The following is a 24,532-nucleotide window of genomic DNA, read 5'->3' on the forward strand; positions in this document are numbered from 1 at the left end:
TGTAGTGAACTTGGAAAAATCTCATTGACTAGAGTTTACAAGACTAAGAAGTTACAAAATATTGGGGTTCTGTTAGGTTCTGTTAGGGGTTCTTGGAGATAAAGGTAGAAAACCAATTTTTTGACTCTAGATGTCTTTCAGGAAATCCCACACCCATCCTTAGTTTTGTGTCCTACTGCCAAATGAGAGCCTGCGCAGGATCTCTGATGATGCTATTGTGATTGGAATTATGAAATTCTAGGGATAAAGGTAGTTGCAGTTTTTAATTTCTAGCATCCTGGAGAAACAGATAGAATTACATCACAGGTCCTTTCCCAAGGAACTGGATCTTAGAATTTGCACGGGTAGATTATCTCAAGTGCAAAGGCAATAAGACAAAAGAGGGTAGAGCAACATGTCATGTAATCAAATTCACTGTTTAAACGATAGGATATAGTCATGAGCTTATAGCATGCCACTTCTATTTCACACAGCCAATTGACCTGAAATTGATCAATACTTGTGATATCCCGAAGATAAGCAGTCTGGATAACATAAATAAAACATTTATTTGATGATAACCCTACTTCCTATATCACAGGTTTTTATTACCTTCTCTGAATGAAAATAATATTCAAAAAAAATTTTTTTTTAATGTTTATTTATTTTTGAGACAGAGAGAGACAGAGTGCGAGTGGGGGAGGGGCAGAGAGAGAGGGAGACACAGAATCCGAAACAGGCTCCAGGCTCTGAGCTGTCAGCACAGAGCCCGATGCAGGGCTCGAACCCACGAACCGTGAGATCATGACCTGAGCCGAAGTTGGATGCTTAACTGACTGAGCCACCCAGGCACCCCGAAAATAATATTTTTTTAAATGTATGTATAACAGAGCAAAGAACACAAAGGCAACAGAAACTTGCTAAGCTATTGAACTTCAAGAATGCTTTCAGAAAGGAAAGGCTATAATGATCTTCACAAAGATTTTAGCATCTAACTAATTGCCTGCAGAAGGAAGCTAATCAGGTGGTTAAGTTCTTATATTTAAGCCAGACACTGGGTAGAACTGCAGCACTGGACTGTGTGTGTGTGCATGTGTGTGCGTCTATGTGCGTGTGTGTGTGTGTGTGAATATGTGTGTATGTATGTGTGACACACACATATATTCACAGTCTCCCACAAGAGACTTTTTATGACAGAAAAGTCATTTGAATTGAGATTGTTGCTATCTGAACCTGTCTGAAACAACAATAACAGTGCATATGGAGTCATCTGGAATAAAACATTATTTATATGGCTTCATTTGAATTCTAGCAAAGTGTAACATTTTTCAATCAAAGAAAGGTATCTTTGATTGAACTCACACAGGGGAGACAGTTCACTGTCCTACTGGGTGAGCAGAACTCCAAATAGTTTACTTATATATTTTTCACTGTTTTTCTGGCAGAAATTGTGCCATTTCCCCCCTTTTATGCCCAGGATAATTAACTTACTCGTCACCAAGTTAGCTAGCTTAATAATACAATCCAGGCCCTAACCCCTGTAAGGATATTTTTCAGGAAAATGATACTAAACTTAGCTTTGCAGGTTCAGACAAAATTAACAAGTCACTGTAATGAGGCTCCCAATCATGTTAGAGAACTTTCTAATGTTGCATCTGTGTATTTGAGAAGAGAATATTTAATACTATCCTATCTGCTAGACAAAAGCAGTTTCTATTCAATAGCTGTCCATCTTCCTATACTCAGGGGAAGGCAGCATCTCTCTCCAAAAAATGAAGAGAATATCAATGGGGCTAATCTCTTCAAAGTGCTTAGAGCTCAAAGCAATTGCCTGCAGTTGTAAGGAGTCCCCACCCTCATTATCTCAGCAAAAGAAAAATGACCAAAATGTAAAATACTGCCTGGCTTTTGAGACGGAAGTACTCAAAAGAAAGTTAAAATAAACATTCACCAATTGGCTTCTGAGCTAAACACTTTGAAACTTAATTTACTTCTTTAGAATAAAAGAGTCAAACTATGAACCCATTCTTTCTTGATACAAAATAAGGAGTTACAGCAGAACAAAATAAACTATATTGGTCAGCATCAAAATATTAGATTGATTTGCATCTCAGATACTGTTATTGTCCAAGAAATAATGACCTTTACAATATAATCATACACGCCCAAGTATTATCAAATTATGAGTTACATTGATATAACTAGTTTTTTGTCTATGCACCTTGTTTTATATGACAATTTACTTGGTGTTCTAACCTACAAAAAGATAGATGTTTCTGGAAACTACTAATAGAAAAAATTAGAACACATCTTATAAAGCCATGATTATATAGTTTTAAAAGTGATATAAAATGTTTAATTGTGGCATCCTAAAAAGGCATAATCGTTCTGGTGAAGTAGCTGTATTTAATGTAACAACACTTGCTCAGGCTGCTTGTCACAGTTGCCCACTATTTTGATTTCCCACCAGTAGCAACAAATCCTTCAGAAGGTTCCTGGTAACTGAGTCTAAACCTACCTGGGGGATTCGTATCTCTTTGCTCTCAAGTAATTCACCTGACATAATTTTCCTCAGACAAACTCCTGCACAAGCCACACAGAGTAAATATTAAAGAGGCAAATCAAGCTATCACTCACAATATAAACTTGATAGAAAGGGTAACCAGTATGAGGGAAGATGATTATTCATCTTGAGATGCTGTAGACACTGGCCTAAGAGATCTACTAGACCAGGATTTTCCAAATTGCACCTTGAAACCAATAATCGGGTCTTCAAAGTAATGTAATATAGTGTTAATAATGATATAACATAGATATAAAATATCTATTTATAAATATTTATATATAAATATAAAAATATATATTATATGTGTGTTTATATATGTGTGTATACACACACATACAACATATGCTGAAGATTGTGTTTTAGGGTTGTGATATAACATGAGTTTCCTGCTGTGGTTTGTTCTTAAAATAAAGTTCTAAAGCCTCTGCTTTAGCTCAAATTCTTTCTGATACTTTGGTTTCTCTTTCCTAGCCAAAGCAATGTTCCTCCAGTCTCCCCCAAACAGTTCCAGGAGTAGATACTCTCTGCCTCCTGAGCTATTTTCCTGTTGCTCTAGTTACAGCCATTCCCCTACTGCCTACTTCTCTTTCTTTCCCCTGGCCTTCCTTGCTTTCCTTTCTCCTTCTCTCCCCAAACACACATTGGCAGCCATGTCCGCAAGGGGAAGGGGACACCACTGTCTTATGTAAAAGTAATCATTCCTCTTCCTAGGGTCTCATTCTGAGATGTGCACATGATCCAATCCCGGCCCAAAATACATGAGGGAAGTGTACTTGGGGCTTTAAGAAATAGTGTTTTCTCTTCTGGAAGCCATAGGAAGAGACAGTCTCATCACTTCCCCTGGATAGTTTCTTGTTGTAATATGATCTGCAGAGATGTCAGAGTCCTCTAACTGCCAACACTGACCATGGCAGAACAGAGGGAAAGAAAGAAGCTGATGCCTTGAAAACATCTTAGATTTGCTCAGTCACCCAAATCTGAAGTCAGTCCTACCTGTGGATTTTCTCCTATGTGATATAATGAGGTTCCTTATTGTCAGTTCTACTTGGCGTTTCTCATAGCCAAAGGCATCTTCACTAATATATTAACAAATGACCAAGAATAATTAAGAACTCTTGGAAAAATAATATTAGTTAAATGGTACTTAAATTACTTCATAGTAAAACACATTATAAATAAACACCATTAACATAGTGTACAACTAGCAAACTAATTGAAAGAAAAATTAATGGAGTTGAGTATATAGTCTACTAACATAGACCATATATAAACTTTATTATATACTACATAGTAAAAATAGTAAAGACAGCATCATGAACACTGTCTAATTTTACATAAATGCTTCAGGAAATACGCTTGAGATTGCATTTTGTCACATATATCCAATTCATCAGCTGATTCTATTGACCCTATTTTCAAATGTAATATGGTGTTTTAACAGTTTCTCAGTTGTAAGCTCAGTCCATTGGCCACAACAGGATGCGGAGGGGTAATTGGAGCAGTTCGCCTTTTGGGGGGACAAGTGTTTTATCACTGATGTTTAGAATTGCTCTAGGTATGTGATAATAAAAAGCATGCAATCTTTATGATGGTTTTATTATCTTTAAATTCTCTTGCAGAAAACACACCCCACTATTGCTCTCTGAAAGCCCCACTGCTTTGGTCCAAACTACATTGAATTGTGTCATAACAGGAACATCCTCACTGCTTCTTCTGCTTCCACTCTTGCCCTGGATAGAGTGTTTTGTCTATAATAGTTGCCACCTATTTTTTGTTTGTTGGTTTCTTTCTGGTGAAAATCATATTCTATTATTTTACTGTTTAAAACTGTCAGTCTTCATGTCATACTCAACTAAAATTCAACCTCTTTACCATGGCCTAGGGGGCGCTCATGACCTAGGTCCTGCTTATGTCTCTGAAGTTATTTCATGCCAATCTTTGCCTTAGTCATTCTGTTCCAGACACATGGATATCTTCAATTTTATTGTAACTCAAGGTCTGCCCTTGGAGCCCTCCTTCCCAAAATGGTTTTTCCCAAGACTTGTGTATGACTTACATCCCCAATTCATGAAGGTTGCTCTTTTACAGATGTCTTCCCTGAATATCTTACCTGAAATATCAACTCAATCCAACCATTCACCCTATACATTTAACACAGCTTTATTTTTCTTATACCATTTATGCATGTCTTTGCTGTGTGTGTGTGTGTGTGTGTGTGTGTGTGTGTGTGTGTGTGTGTAAGAGACAGAAGTAGAGACAGAGACAGAGACTTAATTTTCTGCTTCTCCCATTAGAATATAAACATGGGAGGACAGAGACTTAAGTATTTTTACCATGTTGATATGGATTATTATGTTAATGCTCACAAAAAAAACTAACAGGTACTGTTTTGTTATCCTCTTTTTACAGAGGAGGAAATTTAGGCATAAGAAAGATTAAGAAATAAGGCCAAGGTTAGAGAACTAATAAGTGGTAGAATATGGATTCAAAACCAATCACTGTCACTTTGGAGACTGCTGTTCTTAACTGCTCTACTGCCTCTGTATATAATTAAAATGAAAAAGGCCCAATGTAAGGTACTGCATTATTAGAACATTATAGGACATAAGGTTGGACGTGGGAGATCATTAGGATATAATATGTAAAACACTATATATATATATATATATACATATACATACACACATACACACTATATGTATATGTATGATTTTTACTGTATTCAGTAATATATATTACATTATACATATAATTACATATAGTAATCTTACATAGTTTCATAAGAAATATAAAATATTTTAACTGATTTGTGTGATTTCATATGATTTATTTTTCTTTTATGTAATTTCTATATTGCTTTTTGAAAACATCAGCAACAATCATATAAAACATTCAGAATAACAAAAAAATACACATCTTAAAAATAATGCCTCCTGTGAGCATATAAAAGGGATATATGTGTTATGGTGGTTTGAGAGCATCAGCAAAGTACCTTTTCCTTTCCCACTCCAATTTGGAACTCCCTGAGGAGTAGGCACAAGAATTACAGATATGAATCAAAATATCACCTTTAAGTGATAAAGGTGAATTTAAATATATGACATGAATATTCAGCCTTATCAGTGTCCTAACAATTCCTACAATGACTAGACCCTACCCAGACAGTTACTGACAGTTGCAAAAACTCAGCCTTCTGCTAATGGAGCAGTCTTCTGGCAGCAATGGATAAAAGAACCTGTGTAGTCAGAGGATGGACTTTTCCAAGGGGAGGGCTGCTGGAGAAGTTATTCATTGGGACTTGCTCAGTTCTTTCTGAACTCTTTAGTGAAGCCAGACACCCCTTTCACAGAGGGAGGAAGGATGGAGGGACAGAGATGGAGTGGAGAGAGGCTACGGATATTTTAGTTGTCTTCCTCCATGCAAAAATGAAGATTAGGAGATTAAGTGTTAACCTTCTCATCAGTATTAATTCTACTTTTCATTTGGCTTCAGATGAACCAACTTTACCTGCCCTTCCTCTCCTTTCTTTCTGGTCCATTTTGAGAGAAGCTTAGGTAGAACTTAGGTTTGGGTATAGAAAATCATTAGGCTTAATTCAGCCAACTACAATAAGTTAAAAAGAGACCTGCTCATCATTGTTTCATATCAGTGTTATTTATTTGCAAGTTATTTTTTTCTCTTTAATGTATAAGAATGTTTTTTTACTCTGCTTTCTTTATATTGTAAAAATATTATGTATTTGCTTTAGAAAACCTAAAGCATAAGGTAAACACCTCACAGAGAAGGCCTGGACACATTTTGGCGGCTGTAATGCCAGGCTTTTCATGTACATCTGTATTACTCAGGGCTCTGGCAGGAAATGTAGAACACACATCCAGATGGAAATTTTAAAAAGACTTATTAATGAAGGGACTATTTATAGAATGGGGAACATAGAGGAAACATTAAGGAAATAAATATATATATTGGAAGCAATAGAAAATTGTTACTTATACAAGGATTGAAAGGGCAAAGGGTGAAAAATGACCTAAGTGGAACCTGGCTAAGAAATGAAGCCCTAGAAGTAGGTCTGCCTGACAGAAGCAGCCAACAATGTAGCCAACAATGTGGCCATCACCACAAATGCATCTAAGGTGGGAACAGAAGGAATAAATGCTCCAATGTCTCCTCCTGTCCTCTCCTCTTCTGTCAGGGCCTCTTATTGGCCTATTCCAAATATCAGTCAATGGGCAAGTTGACTTCCCCAGAGAAACAGAGGAGGTCACAGAAGAGCACAGAATGAATGTGGAGGGATAGAGCCAATGGAGAATGACCTGCCTCTATCATCTATCTATCATCTATCTATCTATCTATCTATCTATCTCCTATCAATCACCTATCTGGTTATTAATTGTGAAATCATGTCCTATACTCTGTTTTGTCACTACTTTAATCTTTAATAGCACCATGAATATCTACCTTTGTACTTCATTATATACACATTTATGTCATTCTAATGATCACATGGTATTCTACTGTATGAGCTATTTAATAGCAAGTCTGAAGCTTTCACATTTAATTTATTTTCAAATTGTCTTTTGTTATTATCTTTTCATGACTGATATTCAAAGATGCCCTTTTGAATTATTTTTGAGTATTATTTTATAATTAGTGTGAACAATGCTCTCTTTATTTTATCATTCAACACTTAAAATGAGAATCTCTAATAATTTCATCAAATGAAAAATCTAATTGACTTTGAATTGTAGAAAATATGGCTTTGTTAACACAGCTTCTACCTTTATTACTGAAAATAGTAGAGCAATATTTTAATCTGGTTGATTGAGATATGATGAGGTTATTGAGTACTACTGTCAACACAATATCATCACACTATAATCAACTGGTTGTTCTAAATTCCAAAGCTAGGTCAACCCTTTCTTACAAGTAGCAGTGTTTAACTGGATCTACAACTTCAGGAAGAAAAAATAGAAAAAAGTTACAGGAATTTTTGGGCCTAGGCAGAAGGGAGGTATAGAAGTATAACCTAGTTCAAATGTCGCAAAACAAACTGGAGGTCAACTGTGGCAGACAAATAAAGTCAGTGTAACACATTTTAAAATAAAAGTCATTTTTGTTCATAAAAAACCCACAGGACTAAGCATTAGGAGATATGTTGGTGAAATGAATGATATTAAAATTGATGAAGTGTTAAACAGATATAGGATATTATTCTAGTAGTTCTCTTACATTGAAATGAGGTCTTTGAGCACAATTTTCTCATTGCTTCATTCTTCCAGAATGTATAGCAAAATACTCTAAAATTCTCACTGATATAATTTTTCCCCTACAATGAAAATACTTTCCCTACATGAGCTTATAAAGATGCAAATATCTTCAAGGAGATTCTTAAAAACAAACCAAACTAATTTAATAAAACATTGTTGTCAGTCTGATAGTTGTAAAAGTTAAGCACCTTTAAATGTTATTGATGTTAAAATGTCTCTGTGTACATTTACATAGTGGTAATGAGGGGCTAATTTTCTATTGTGAGAGTGGAGAGTAGCAAGTCCATGAACTATCTCTTCCTTAACAGAACATTCAGCAACATTCATATAAATGTCATGCCTGCTTTTTAAAGAAGAAGAAAGTGTTGAAAAGTAGTGACAGTTTATGAAATTGCCCATTATTATAATATCATTAGTTGCTGTCTATTAGCAGTATCTGGAGCATTTAGATTTCTGTAATATTTTTTATAATAAAGTCTGTGACTTTAGACATAAGTAGGGATAATAATTTTGCTGTGATTTAATCATCCATAATTAATAGTAAGCCGATTTACTGATTATTCTTTGACTTGATCGATTATATTGGCTCTTTTAAGTTTCATGTGTTGTCCTCTCTTGGCAAGATTTTAATTTATCTATATGCCATCTAATATGATGTATCTAAAAAAATTAAGATAATTTATTAAAGTAACGCTTTTTTAAGAATAAAAAATTTTTGGTACCATAACCTCCAAGAACATCTATGATCTGGCTCTTGGCTAACATTTTAACTAACTCAATGCCTCATATTTTTCTCCAACTGACTTCATCCACAGAAAGTATGGTTCTGACGTAGAAACTCTGTACTACTACTGTTTTCTTTGCCTGGAATCCTCTTTCCCTTGATAACCACCTCATCTATTCCCTCAATTCCTTCAACCCTTTGCTCAAATATATCACTTCATGGAGAAATCCTCCCTGAACATCTTCTCAAAAGTAATATTCCACTTTATACTCTCCACTCTCTTGTCTTAAGTTTTCATAGTACTTATCACCACTTGGCATATATGTTGGTATAGATTCTATTAGTTATTTATCATCTGTCTCCCCTTGAGCTTTCTCCCCTAAATCAAATGTTAAGTTCCATGAGAGCAGAAAAATATATATAAGTATATATAATATTCACTTTTCTGTCCTCAGCATCTAGAATAGGGGAAAATAAATATTTCTTGAAAGAATCAAGAAGATCAGAGACAAGGGCCACAAATGTTCATTGACTGATGAATGGATAAAGAAGATGTGGTATATATATATATACATACATATATATATATATATATATATATATACACACATACACACAAACACACACATATATATACATGTATACATACATATATATGCATACAAATATATGCATATATACATACATATATGTATACACACACACATATATAATATACATACACAATGGAATATTACTCAGCAATCAAAAAGAATGAAATCTTGCCATTTGCAAGGACGTGGATGGAATTAGAGTGCATTATGTTAAGCAAAATAAGTCAGAGAAAGACAAACATCATATGACCTCATTAATATGTAGAATTTAATATACAAAACATATTAACATGACATAAAGGTAGGGAAGCAAAAATAATGTAGAAACAGAGAGGGAGACAAGCCATAAGAAACTCTTAAACATAGAGAACAAACAGGGTTGCTGGAGGGGTTTTGGGTGGGGAGATGGGCTAAATGGGCAAAGGGCGTTAAGGAAGACACTTGTTGGGATGAACACAGGGTGTTATATGTAAGTGATGAATTGTTAAATTTTATTCCTGAAATCATTATTACATTATATGTTAACTAACTTGGATGTAAACTAAAAAGAAAGAAAGAGAGAGAGAGAGAGAGAGAGAGAGAGAGAGAGAGAGAGAAGGACCAGAAAGGTATCAGAAAGGCATTGTATTGGTTAACTTTTTGTGTCAATTATTTCTAGACCATGGTATCCAAGGCACCCAGTCTTTTATCTAGAGTTTTTAAAACACCAGTCTAATTGTTATTGTGAAGGTATTTTATATGTGATTAATATTTAAATCAGTAGACTTTGAGTAAAGCAAACAACCCTCCATAATGTGGGCAGGCCTCATCCATTAGGTGAAGGTCTTAAGAAATAAAGACTAAGGTCCCTAGAGAATAAAAGAATCTGTCTCTATACTGTCTTTGGATACAAGCTGCACACACACACACACATACCCCTTACTGACTCTGTTTCTCTGGATAAGCCCGACTAATATAAGCATTTTCTATGCATGTATATTGATGTATAAAAAAGGTCACTATTTTAATAGATTAAATTATCATTTTAAAGACACAAATATCAGATTGAAAAAAAAAGCAAAAATTAAAAAGAAAACAGATAAAAAAATCCCACAAAAAAGATATGAAAAAAGATCTCTCTTATAGAGAGAAAGATTATCAGGGAAATATGATCCCCTTCAAAAAAAATACGGTACCAAATTTACTGTGAGACAAAAATGGAACTTAAGGAAAAATCATTATGAAGGTGATGTTATAGGTTGATAAAAGGAAGAAAAGATCAATAAAGTATAGTGATTATGAATATATGTATCTAAAAATACAGCCTCAAAATATATGCAGCAAAAACTGAATTACAAAGATAAATTAATTAATACTTGTGGTTAAGGACTTTAATATATTCATCTTAGAAACTGAGAGCTCAAGCAGTCAAAATATAAGAAATGTTATAGGGGCGCCTGGGTGGCTCAGTCGGTTGAGCATCTGACTTCGGCTCAGTCATGATCTCACAGTTTGTGAGTTCGAGCCCCATGACAGGCTATGTGCTGACAGCTTGGAGTCCGGAGCCTGCTTTAGAGTCTGTGTCTCCTCCTCTCTCTGCCCCTCCCCTGCTCATGCTCTGTCTCTCTCTGTTTCTCAATAATAAATAAACATTAAAAAATTAAAAAAATGTTATAAAAGATTTAAATAACTAGTAAATAAGCTCAAACTAAGAGTTTCATAAAAATGTTTGAATCTACAAGGCATACAATATATGCATTCTTTTTGATTACACAAGGAACATTGAACAAATTGTCTATATTAGAAGCCACAGAAGATCAACTTAATGCAAAGCATGTTCTCTAACATAATTTAATACAAATTGAAATTTAACAAAGGATAACTCTAAAAACTCTAGGAAACAGGAAGCCCACTAAATACTTTTAAAAAAGAATAACAAAGAGACTGGTTGTACATTCATATATATTAATACTAGAACATCTAGTAATAAAAATAGAAGTGTACCAGCTCAAAAACAATATTACCAAAAGATTAGAAAAAAGACTGCCTCCCTATGTGTACGAGGTTGGTATATGACAGAAGTAATAGCACAGATAAGTGAGGTAAGTTTTAATTGTATAGTTGAGAGTATTAGGAAAACTGTATTACTGACAGAAAAATTAAGTTGGGTCTCCCACTGTGGACATTAGATTATTGTTCTCAACTACTTGCTTTTTTCCTATATTGGGATTTAAAATCTCCAGCAAAAGGAAGAAGCCAAACTTTCACTATTTGCAAATGACATGATACTCTATGTAGAAAACCCAAAGAACTCCACCAAAAAGTTGCTAGAACTGATACATGAATTCAGCAAAGTCATAGGATATAAAATCAATGTACAGAAATCTGTTGCATTTCTATATACCAATAATGAAGCAGCAGAAAAAGAAATAAAGTATTGATACCATTTACAACTGCACCCAAAACAATAAGATACCCAGGAATAGACCTAAACAAAGAGGTAAAAGATCTACATTCTAAAAACTATAGAACACTTATGAAACAAATTGAAGATGGGGGACACCTGAGTGGCTCTGTGGCTTAAGTGTCCAACTCTTGATTTTGGCTCAGGTCATGGTCTCCTGGTTCATAAAATGAGTCCTGCGTTGGGATTCTCTCTCCCTCTCTCTGCCCATCCCTGGCGCTCTCTCTCGCGCTCTCTCTCTCTCTCTCTACATATAGGTATAACATATTATACATATATTACTCAGCCATCAAAAAGGATGAAATCTTGCCATTTGCAATGACATAGATAGAGCTAGAGTGTATTATGTTATGTGAAACAAGCTTAGGCATCTAAGTGGCTTTGGGCTTAGCTTATTACTCACTATGAATATACTGTGGACAAACAGATGATATTCGTCACATCCAAAAGAAGATTTAAAAGTGATTGCATTATTTGGTTTTTATTTCCTGTTGTGCTTACTGTTTAAGGATCACATGTCCTGCATAGATGCCCTGGGGTCCATAATGAGAAGACACAATGGAGTTCAGCTGAGCCCAGAAAGTACCTCAGGCCTAAGTTACCTAAAACTCTCTGCAAGTGAAAAAAAGCAAATGCTCCCATAAGTCAGAAAGATTCTGAGTTTGTTATTGCAGGAGACACTGACTTACTGAAAACACCTCCCTGTACCTTGAACCAAAGACATAAGTTGTAAAAATAAAGACATAAAGAGGAAGATACAGGAGAATACTTTTGTGACCTAGCATTGGGGAAATATTCTTATCTTCCAAAGATAAAAGAAAACAGTTTTGACTACAGTAAATTTAAAGATTTCAATTCAATAAAAAATACCATAGAAAAATCAGCAAACAGACAACTCTTTGGAAGAAATCTACATTTGAAGCCAATAATAGATTAATACACAGATATTACTGCAAAATCACAAGTCCCCAGAGAAAGTAAACCCAATAGAAGAAATGGGCAAAGGCAATTAATTCACAGATAAGGAAACCTGAAAGACTGAAAAGTGTTATAAAAAGATGTTCAGCATCACTAGTAATTAGGCATATGCAATGTGTACAGTACCCACTATACTGGAAGATTTAGAAAATCAATTACTTCTTGTCTTAGTCTGTTTGGGCCATAATAACAAAATATCACAGACTGGGCAGTTTAACAACAAAAATTTATTTTCTCATAGTTCTGGAGGCTGGAAAGCCAAGATCAGGGTACTAGCATGGTCAGGTTCCAGTGAAGGCTTTCTTCCTGGCTTTCATATGCTTTCTTCCTGAGCGCTCACATAGCCCTTCCTTATACATGTGCATGCCTCTTCTTATAACACCACCAATTCTATTGGATTATGGCACCAATCTTATGACTTCATTTAACCTCAACTAACCTCCTAAAAGCCCTGCCTCCAAATACAGTCACATGAGTGGTTAGGACTTCAACATATGGATTTGGGGAGGGACACAATTCAGTCCATAATACTACTAAATGTTGATGATGAGAATTCTTGAAGGACCGTAAACTAGTGTAGTGATTCTGAAAAGCAGTGTGACAGTGCTTAGGGAAATTAATGTACTCTCTGTGGCATAGCAAGTCCTCTGCAGAGAAACTCTCAGAAGCCTGCCACCAGTATATGTATGAGGATATTTAGTACAGCATAACTTGAAGTAGCAGGGTCTTATGGGGAACTTAGGTGCCCATCACTAATACAATGGATGAATAAAATAATAAGGTGAATAAAATAGAATACTATCCAGTAGACCTGATAGGCATATATTGATATGAATAAAACTTAAAAACACAGTATTTAATAAAAAAGCAAGAAACCAAATGCAATGTATGACAAAATATAGTTTTTAGAAGCCTTAGATATGTACATACACAAAATAATTCCATATATTCTTCAAAGATACCTAGAAATCTCAGGGAACATATCAGACATTTAAAATATTCCATGGAAGGTGGGGGAGAATGAAGTAAGGATGGGACATGAAAGGAGAAAATAATGGAATCTGATAATTGTCTATTTTATACTGAAAAGTCTGATTAAGTCTGCTCTCTGTACATGAGGAAGAGGAAGATAAAGAAGAGAGGGGATAAAATGAATGAAGAGAAGGGAGATAAACAAGAGAAAGAAAAAAAAAAGACACAGGCAAAAAAGGAAGGAAGACAGAAGCAGCAGAAGTATCCATTGTCATAACTAAATTCTGATAAGGGTAAATGGATCCTAATGCAGTATGAATGAAGGAACAAATCAAACATTATGGGAGGCATAATGAAAGGATAACATAAGAAAGCAGCAGTAATCAATACTCCAAATTAAACCAAGTCCATGAGAACAGAAATGGGTGATTATATGGTTAACATTATAAGAGTACCCATCTTTTTTCTACAGTTCCATACACAGCTACAGGATGCTATTCTTTGCAAATAATGGCATGTATAGTTTATTTTATGAAGAACAGTGTGACTTTGTTTTCAACACTCCCAGTTATGACCTGCAGATTCATGTCTATGGCTTCAGTTGACTTTGTAGACATAATCTCACCTATGTCTTTCCCAGAATTTGGAACAGTGCCTGGCAGATAGTAGGCTTACATGAAATACTTGTCAACTACATTGCATAATTTCTAACATTAGACCAACAAAAATACAAGATAAAGAATAGTAAAATTCTTGGATAAAGAAGACATGGCCTGAAATGCTGATCTATTATTACAAGGTGTTTATCAAACTCATTATTTCAAAACATCAACAGAGTGTTGATTTTGTTAATACCAATATGACGCTATGTCTTCTTTTCAATGTTTTTTTTTTCTTTTGGTGGAAAAGTACATGGTAAAGGATGTTGCATGATGATGAATTTAAACAATTTTTATTTATAGACCTCTTATATTACAAGTGAGAAAAGATACTTCTAGGCTCAATCAGATTTGAGTAAATCATATTTGAATATTGTTCAAAATTCAATTTTAGATAAATATAACTGCGAGTTATCACAAGTACCAACTGTGCAGCTCCATCTACAAGAGTAGCATGCTATTTGTTCTGGGTTGATTTGCACATCTGTTGAACTGCAACTTCTCTTAAGGATTATCCTATTAAAAAGTGCCAGCTTGGCAAATTAAAGATGATTATCTATTCAGTTTTGTATACACCATCTATTAAAAAGAAGACAAAGTCTTGGGCTATATGACTTTAGGTCATGAAGTGTGTGTAGATTGAAAATTTTAACTGTTTAATTTTAAATCTGATAACTATTATATGCTATTAAATTAACACATTCCTCATGATACTATAACTTCGTTCCTCTGAAAAATTCAAAAGTCTAATTATGCTTCATTTCTTTATACAAATACATTTTTCTTGACTAATATATGCATAAAATGTCATTAGTCATACTTTAAAATGATCTATGCTAGCACATACATGTAATTTTTATTACATCTGCAAACATATAAGTATAGGTATTTATATGCATTGGGATATATTACTGCCTAGATGATATTAAGATACACTTATTCATGCAACTAATTTCTCATACTTGCTACACGGATACAAATCTTTTTGATTTCTTAAATGTGTTGAAAATAATTTGGCATTAGCACATTAACTATAATATGTATATAACTACTGTAAATGCATTTGAAAAAAAACGTTTCTTACATTAATACTACAAAACAAATCTTCATTAAATATGATGACACTAATTTAGCATTTGTCATTATTTGGACATTTGCCAGATTTAAATTGTTTGTATATAATCGTATATAATTACATATGTAAGCTTTGTAACAATTTCCAAGGACACATAATGAAATCATTTCCAAATGCCTTTTTGACATGCTGATAATGTTACATTTATACTTCTATGTAGTACAACTACAACCAGAGAGCTAAGCAATAATTATTAAAATACTTACTTAAAAAATATTGCAGAAAATTAAGAAATTAACAACACATATGTGATTTCTTTGTATCACCCAGGCAATTGCAATTGCTGATTATACTTGTATAATGCTGCAATTTGTAAGATTAATAAGTTATGTCTTGGTCTGATTTAACCAGAAAGAGAGAGATTCTTACTATCTTATATAGTCCTATAAGAAGAGTTTGATCAAGCCATAATTTATTAAAATGTTGGGACTTATGCTTTTTTTTTTGGCCAAAATTCTTGTTGGTTCAGAGACTGAATGTGTTGTTGGGTGTGCAAGAATAAAAGTTTTGTATTGCTGAACAATACTATTATCGTTTAAATGTGAGGCCCAATTTTTAAATAAACTTGATGTTTATAATAGATTGTATCTCCTTTTTGGATCAAGGGAGAGTGAAGTGTTTCACTTACATTTTGATATTTTATTTTCAAGTTGTAAGTAATATAAAAAGCATTTAAGTTTTATTTTAGAATATATTTTTACCTCAGAACACCATGTCCTAATGAACACAGGGAGATACAATGTGAAACTCAGGTTGTAAACCTAGTTGATTAAGTCACCTATCCAAAACTTTCATTTTAGAGATAATAAAGTTGAGGTCAACAAAGATTAAGTGTCCTGTTCAATTTCATGTTACAAATCATAGATGAATATAACTTTTTAGAGCCTCATCTTGGGTTGGGCTTGACTCAAATGGTCTTTTCTGATTTATAAGATGGCAATAATTTCTAGACTTTTCTAAAAATCAATCCTAATTCAAGTATCTGTGAGTACTGGTGATATGAAAGCATTATTTTTTAAACTATGAACACAATTCCATAAGGGAGTCTTCATAATTTGTGCAATGATGTTGTCATTAGATTAAGAATACAACCTTCCAAACATAATATCTGAAAGAAAAAGACTTTGTAACATGTATAAATTCTACTATACTTTGAAAAAGCCACTAAGTTTTATTTATATTAATCTTTCATAATTTATGTAATTCAAATGCTAATTTTATCTCAGAATTTATGATCCATTTTGGGGATGATAATCTAGTACTTAGCAACTGCTATGGCATTGCCATCAACTGGTCAGAATGGATGGTAGACTAATCAGAACAGTTCATGACTATAACACTTTGTACAACTATGAATGTTCTCCCTGAATAAATGTATCTTTGGTCAAGATGACTTTAATTAGAGTTTTCAAGGAATTCCCACTATTATCAGCATGTTATTTTCCATACTTGCTCTAGGGTAAATAAAATTGCTTCTAACATAGGACATTGGATGAAAAAAAAAACAAAGAGAAAAAATAGGTTGTTTTTTTCTGCAGATGAACTGTAACCAGTCTCTATGAATCTCTAAAATTTTTATTTACAATCTCCTAGAGCTAAAAATTAAATGAAATGAAATTCAGGCTCTCACAGGACTGTACCAACATGTGTAGTTATTAATATGCATGCTTAATTAAAGCTCTCAAAACCCTTTAAAATGGGAGAAATGGAACCAAACTCAGAGTGTTGTGATGGTTAAAAGAGAAAGCACCTTGTTCAGTTCCTACAGCATAGTATGCTTCATTCCAGGCATTAATCATACACTTGGGTCTCAAGGGATATACACAATCTGATTTCCTTCAGTTCTTCCAGTTCCTTTTTCCTTCAGAGAAGCCCATATTCTACTTATGCGCAAAATAGGTTTGTATACACAACAGAGCCACGCAAACAGGGAAGGAAATAATGGGATTATAAATAATTGAGTAGAGTCATCTGGTCACTTCTTCTCTCATAGTTTATCCTCTTTCCTTGTGGCTTTCCTTCTGCGGGAAATTGACATGGTAGAATGGGCTTCCTCTTAGGAAGAGCAACTTAGGTTAACTTATGCCTTAGAGATTAAGTTAGCTTGGTTTCTTCCATTCTTATTTCAGTTTTTAATCAGTCCAGGATTTAAATAAATGGCAGAAAGAGAGGCCCTGCAAGTGCTCACATAATCCAGCCCTGCCTGATTACTCCGAAAAGAGTTAATATTGAAGTGTGGGGTTGGAGTTCTGAATCCCATTAGGAAGATACAGGCACCTAAAATACTCTGTTGTGCATAAGACACATCAGAAACCTGGCAGATTATTAGGTTATTAACACTAGGTTATTTTTCTGGGGAGATTCCCTTTGTTGTTGTTGTTTCTTTCAGAGACCACAAATTGACAACTGGTGACAAGATTCTATGTCTTAGTCACCTTTGAGCCAAACACTGCCAAGTGGTCATTAGTGGAATTATTTCACTGTCCATAGCAAATGAATCATTTCTCTAACAATATCGTATATCAGTATGAAACCAAATACTGTTAGTAAAGTGAGAGGCAGAATAATATAAAGTTTAAGTTTTAGTTCCTGGAATCAGACCTGCCAGATTTGAAATCTGACTCTATTTGATCAGCTAGGTGTCACTGGGCTTGTTCTTAACTTCTTTATGTCCCAGCTTCCTCACCTGGAAAAAAAAGTGGCAGCTACAACAATTTCATTGAATTTAGAGAAGACTAAACAGGTCTTTAGACTCTAGAAGACTAAACAGGTGAGCCAACTCAGGTGGTTCAAAAACATTGGTGAAGGGACTTGATCTGGAGGTGTGGGCTTATGTTGCCTCACAACTGAGGTGATACCCTTCTAAGCACTCTACTAAGGCAGTTTTCTCTGTAAAGGGCCGTATATTAAATATTTTAGGCTTCCTAGGCCATATGGTCTCTGTTGCAAATACTCAACTCTGCTCTTATAGTGTGAAATCAGCCTTAGAAAATATGTAACTAAATGGCTGTGGCTGTGTTCCATTAAAACTATATATAAATACAGGCCAAGCTGGCCCATGAACAGTAGTTTGCCAATCTCTGCTCTACCTAGTGTTCTTCTGAACTTCAAGGTTTTTCCAATCTGATTGGTGGATATACAACTATTCTTAGGCTGGGTGATCTCTGCATTTTTCCTGTTCAGTGTTCAGAGAGATTTTCACTTAGTCTGTCAAGTATTGATCCTTATTTAGCTAAAGACAGGAGGGGATCTTCTGCAAATCTCGAAGACCCTTCTTTCTGTGCTGCAGATTCTAACTGGTGTGGTCTCCCTGGACTGCCCACTCTTTCTCCTCATTTCTGAAAGACTGCCAGTTTTCTCTTTGGTTTCCATCTGTCCTTGAGTATTCTACGGCAGGCATAGGGCTCATCTCATTTACTTTCCATCTCTCAGGTGTTCTTGTCTTTCATTGCCCAGTATTCCATGTCTGAAAACCAGTTTCATATATTTTGTTTTTTCTTAGTTGTTTCAGGTGGTATGGTAAATCTGGTCTTGTTATTCCATCTTGGCTGGAAGTGGAAGTCTCAATAGGTTTTTAATATTTTACATACAAGGAAACTGAGGCTCAGAAATATTTAGAAATTTCACCAAGACCATTTGGCTAGAAAGGAGTGGAGACAAAATTCAAAACCAGGGCTTCTAACTTCTAAGTGAGTGCTTTCTCCACTAGGCTACACTGCTTCCATAAAAAGAAATTAACCACAATCTGTCTTTTAAATACAAAACAATGAACTGTAGCTTTTATGGAAAGAAACCGATAAATCCAATGTGAAACAAAGATTTTGGGGGTTATTTTATTATGTTTGAATAATTTCAGAGGGATCTCATGCTTTTTATGTTTTCCAATGGGGTCATTTTTTTCTATTTTAGCATTTATTTGTGGTTCTGCTTATGGAGAATATTAGGATTGCCTCCAAATGAGGAGAAGTCTTGCCCATTTTGATGATCTGATACTGATAAGCTTCCTACTGGAAAGTCCCCAGCTGGCTTAAACTTCAGCTCCTGCTTTTTCTAGGGATGTGACTCTTTTGCAAATATACCAGAATTATCTTTTACAAAGGAGGGACAAATATTGCTACACTACATAAAAACATGATGAAATGAGAGATGTGGACAAGTTTATGTATAAACTCTTACAGTTAGTTTTTATTACTTTCACTATGCAAATTCATTTAACATTTTCTGAAATAGTAATAAATTTTTTATGGTAAAATATATGGCATTTGAATATGCCAAGTGAGAGAGATTATTTAGATAGTGAATATTCACAAAAATATGTAGCATTATATTACCAGGATGCTCTCAGTTTAATGAGAAAGGAACACTTATCCCTTTACAAATACTAATACGCATATAATACGTAGGTATATATACACAGATAATCTGTGCATATCACAAGCAATGTATTTGCAAGTAAAACATTAAGTAAATAATACTATACCACATATAACTCCTCTTTTAAATGTGTGAGAAACTAGTTTTCTACAACAACAGAGAAGCTAAATTCTAGATGATGATTCATGCACCTTTAAATCTTTTTATTTTAATTATATATATAATATTTTATATAACTTCACTTCTTAAACATTTAGTTATTTTTAATATTACATGAAAAGGAGGTTTTGACCCTTGTTTCTTTTAAAATTTATTTATTAGTGTTTATACTTTGACTAGAAATCACCTATAGTAGCACACAGCCTTGAGCATCTTACTTGCACACTGATATATTCATACATTTTTCTCACCCCTAATATGAATGGGATGACTTATAAGATCCCTTCCAGCTAAGATGAAACATGGTAGGTGACTGTACTAGGATTTCCTCATTATAGACTATACATCATCCCTTTGAAACACATTAGAACATTGTAAGATAATTATTTCTTCCATTATTTCTATGAGGACACTACATTCAAGGAATTTAAATTTACTTAATGCCTAAAAAGTGGTGAAGAACTAAGGATCTGAATTATAGTCTATGCTCTTTTCCTACATGATTGGTTTTCAAAATTTTTACCAATGATATATTTTTAAAATGATACACTAGGAGGAATCTCAGTTTCAAAACAGATCAAGAACTATTTAATTATATATATTTATACATACTTTTATAAATTCAAAATGAAAATATTTACTTATGAGGTTAATAAATAATGAGGCAACTTTTATATGCCTAAAAATTTGAAATCAAACATTATGGACAACAGTTTCAGCCTTTCAATGACCTCTAATCCCATTTATTTCTATACTATGTTGGATTTGCAGTGACAAGAAATTCCTTATTTATAAAGATAAGTCATTGTATTTGGGAACATCTTTTTAAACAGCACACCTCATAATCTCAAGATGCTCTTCAATTAAACTGATCCAGAGACAAGAAATATGATTTGAAATTTTTGTTTACATGATGATTATTTAGAATATCTAATAACTAAATATCTTAGAATGTTATCAATATTTCTACATTTATTATGACATTACATGTATGTTTTCAATATCTTTTCCTTAAGTCCAGGGACATAGCTTAGATAGAGGCAAGAGCCTGTCTCACACTAGTTGAGTCCTAAACATATATAACTGCATGGTTTAATTCTGTCACATAATTTTGACCTAAAAACTTGATTTGGCACAACTTAACTAATGTGAACCCTATGTTTATTGTTTTCAATAGTCTCAATATCCTCTTTTTATCTTTTTGTGGAAAATAATTATCAAAAATGCTTTTATTTGCTAACTGCTAGGCATAATAAGTAAAATTAATGTATATTGTGAGCTTATTAAGTTACATTTGATTTTATCCTCATAGTCCAAATATTTTCACGATATACGTTTATTATACTTTTAATTTAAATAATCTTTTCCTGAATAGATCCATATTAGAAGATATCCATGTGTCCCTGTCCTTATTTTGATTTGTTTTGCTCTTGACTTTACTCTGCTTTCCTCTCTTGATATGAACATAATTTCTGTTTTACTTTGTGATTTTCACCTCTCTGTTCAGAGCCTCATTAGACTGAGAGCTTTGTTTGTTCTCCCCAGTTCTTTCATTTTTTGATATATTTTAACCTTTTTAAATGAAGAATCACTGAAGACTTCTCTTCTACAGAAGCACAAATATCCCATTATTCAATGAGAAAAAGGCTTATGATGCTAATTTCTCAAACACAGAGAACTAAAATTAATTATAGTATGTTCCTTGAAGAAATGGTCAAAGGGATGGGAAGGTCAGGTTGAAAATATATTCCTTCAAACTGATGAAGTGTTTTCATTAACAGGGTCCCTACTTTACACTTTTTTGTCTTTTATGTTTCTCATTGTATTGCCCTTGATTCTTATGCTTTTCTTAATTTTAGTTTATAATCAAGAGTATAGCAATCATGGAGAGAAAAACTAGGTTTGTTGTAGCAAGCACTTTAAGATGATATTGACTTGTAAGAAAGTAAGACAGGTACTGACGTTTATTTAAATCAGTTCTGCATGACTATGCATAGAAAAGAGATTTGAGTTGATGACAAGGACAGTAGAAAACAAATAGAAACATATTTAACATTGGCAATAAAATCCATATCTCTTATTAGTTGTGTAGCATTTCAAAATACCCTTTACCTTCTATTATTAGCAAATACAGCTAAAAGATTTGAGATTTCAGAATTCAAAATTCAAGGACATGAATCCTTAGATTCTTGCTTGAAACAATAAAAAGTTGTTTAAGGATATAAAAATGTTTATTAAAACTAAGTTAAAGTTCCTTTAGACCTATGATGCCAATGCAGACTCTGTATAGTGAAAAATACAATTTGAAATCTTAGTAGGCCTTCACATTATAAAATAAAATTCTCATAGTTGGGATGTTTTACTCTAAACAATGTTTTCTTTTTTAAATTAAATGGCTTAATGTCAAGAACATTACTAAAAACATTTTTAAAAAACATTGTTAATATGGTTCATATGCCAATCTGTAATGGGAACACAATCTAAAGTTTGTTAAGACAAACTTAGTGAATTCTAAGATTTAGATATGTAATGGCAATATCATAAAACCAGTCTTATGAAACACACAATTGTCTTATGGCTCTAGGTTGCTTCTAGTATCTACATACTTTCTGGACTACAGAATTAGTATGCACTATTTTAAAATAAAACATTATTATTTCCCATACATATTCTATCTTTATTTCTTCTCTAAAATTACCATCTCTATAACTGTGATCTACTACAAATAAATATCAAAGATTTTAAAAACTCACAAAATTTTAAAAAGTTTAAAACATGTATCATACTAGCAGAGGAATGTTATGTTATCTAATAATAGATACACATTATTTAGTATAAGCTATCATTAAAGATACAAATGAAACTATAATTTTAATCTTTTAAATAGATAACTGGAAATATTGTGTGATTTTTAACATTAGTTGATACACGATTCATCAGCAGCAAGTGTAAAATATTTTATCTGAATGACAGTGTTTGTATTATTGCAGAAAAAATGCTGAACACAATCAAATAATAATATTACAATTATTATCATTTATAATATGTATTGTCACACATAAATGCAACAATAAAACACATGTACATTTCAAATTAATTATAACATTAAGAGAATATAGGGTAATTTATTAATTATAAGACAGAAATATTCCATTAAACATGTTTTAAATTCAGTTTTGCTAAACTTTTGTTCTTCTCTATGCTTAGCCATTTTACCTTCAAAAAACCCAATTACTTACCTTGGATGGTGATTCTAAAGGATCTGGACTCCAAATTTTTCATGACACTGTTAGGAACTTCTGTTATCTATATTAGTACATACTTATCTCCTCTATTATTTCTTCCTTTATATTTATGATAAATACAATACTTTTATGATGTTATATGATAATACACATAAAATATATTCTCATACAATATTAAGAACAAAAATTTACATAAGAGGAAACATAATAAAAGTCAGGTGGAAACAGAAAATAGTTTCAGAACCAATGCTGAAGTTGTTAGCTTGGTCACAAATGGTAAACAAAAAAGATCCTACCTGATGAATCAAAGTTCACCTCATTGCCAGGACTTGGACCTACATCAATGGATACAATTGGTAAGAGCTTCCGAAAGTCCCACAGTTTTATTACTCCACAGGCATCACAGGATGCTATCATATGACCCTTTAAAGTAAAAAAAAAAAAAGAGAGAGAGAGAGAAATGTACATACATACATATATATATTACACACACACACATACACGCGCACACACACACACACACACGCCCACACACATATATATATAGTAACAATCAAAAAAGGAAGATTGTCTTATTTTTCTAAGTTTATATATTTTTAGAGAGAGGGGAGAGAGAATCCGAAGCTGCCTCCACAGAGCTTGATGCAGGGCTTGAATTCATAAACAGTGAGATCATGACATGAGCCAAAATCAAGAGTAGGGCACTTAACCAACTGAGCCACCCAGTAGCCCCAACATTTGTGTTATAATTTTATTAAATCCATAAGGATACACACCTCTAAACTAAAAAGTGTTCATTATATTTTTGTATTAAATATAATAAAATTTTAATAAAAAAATTTAAATATATAAATTCCTACAGTAAATTTTGGAATATGATTTTTCAGGAAATCATTTTGATTATTTAATTATATTAATTAAATAAATGTCATGTATATGGTATGTGCTATCTACACATAAAAACTATATATATGAGAATATTGCACTAAAAGTGCACCTCAGTCTATATGCTTGCAATTAGTTAGCATTGATGATTTATACTTCAGATAGGGTAAAAATAAAAACAGAGATAGAAAACTAATAGAAACAAGGAAAGAAGGGTTTTTATCATGGTGCGTAGAAGCATTGGGACCAGGTGAAATTGATGGCAAGGAAGCAGTACATATTGTGATCTCTGAGACAAAATTATTAGAAACACTTGGGGCTATTTTGGTAACATAAATGGGATAAGGAAGAAAATAACTGGATAAAGGGGATGGAAAACAAAAGGCAGGGTGAATGGATCCAAGTGTAATGGAAATAGGAGTGGATATTTTCCCAGCACAGAAGTACCAGCTAGGATACATCAGTTTGAAGTTCAAGGTCTGTCTACACCCTTTCTCAAGAGATGTTTATTGAGCATACACTTCATGTCAGATACTGGGATATAGTGATGAGT

At 33.4% G+C, this 24,532-nt stretch overlaps 1 protein-coding gene across 2 annotated transcripts in view; it reads right to left on the minus strand.

Annotated features, from left to right (window-relative positions):
* SPAG16 (sperm associated antigen 16) overlaps positions 1–24,532 on the minus strand; it is a 1,004,062-nt gene that overhangs the window by 232,701 nt on the left and 746,829 nt on the right. For both annotated transcript variants that reach the window (XM_053905193.1, XM_019446088.2), the window contains one exon: positions 23,391–23,517. In XM_053905193.1, coding sequence (XP_053761168.1) covers positions 23,391–23,517 — 127 coding nt within the window. The remainder of the gene's footprint in view (positions 1–23,390; positions 23,518–24,532) is intronic.

Source organism: Panthera pardus, unplaced genomic scaffold, assembly GCF_024362965.1.
Source record: "Panthera pardus isolate Hobbes unplaced genomic scaffold, ASM2436296v1 HiC_scaffold_10, whole genome shotgun sequence".
NCBI classification, from domain to species: domain Eukaryota; kingdom Metazoa; phylum Chordata; class Mammalia; order Carnivora; family Felidae; genus Panthera; species Panthera pardus.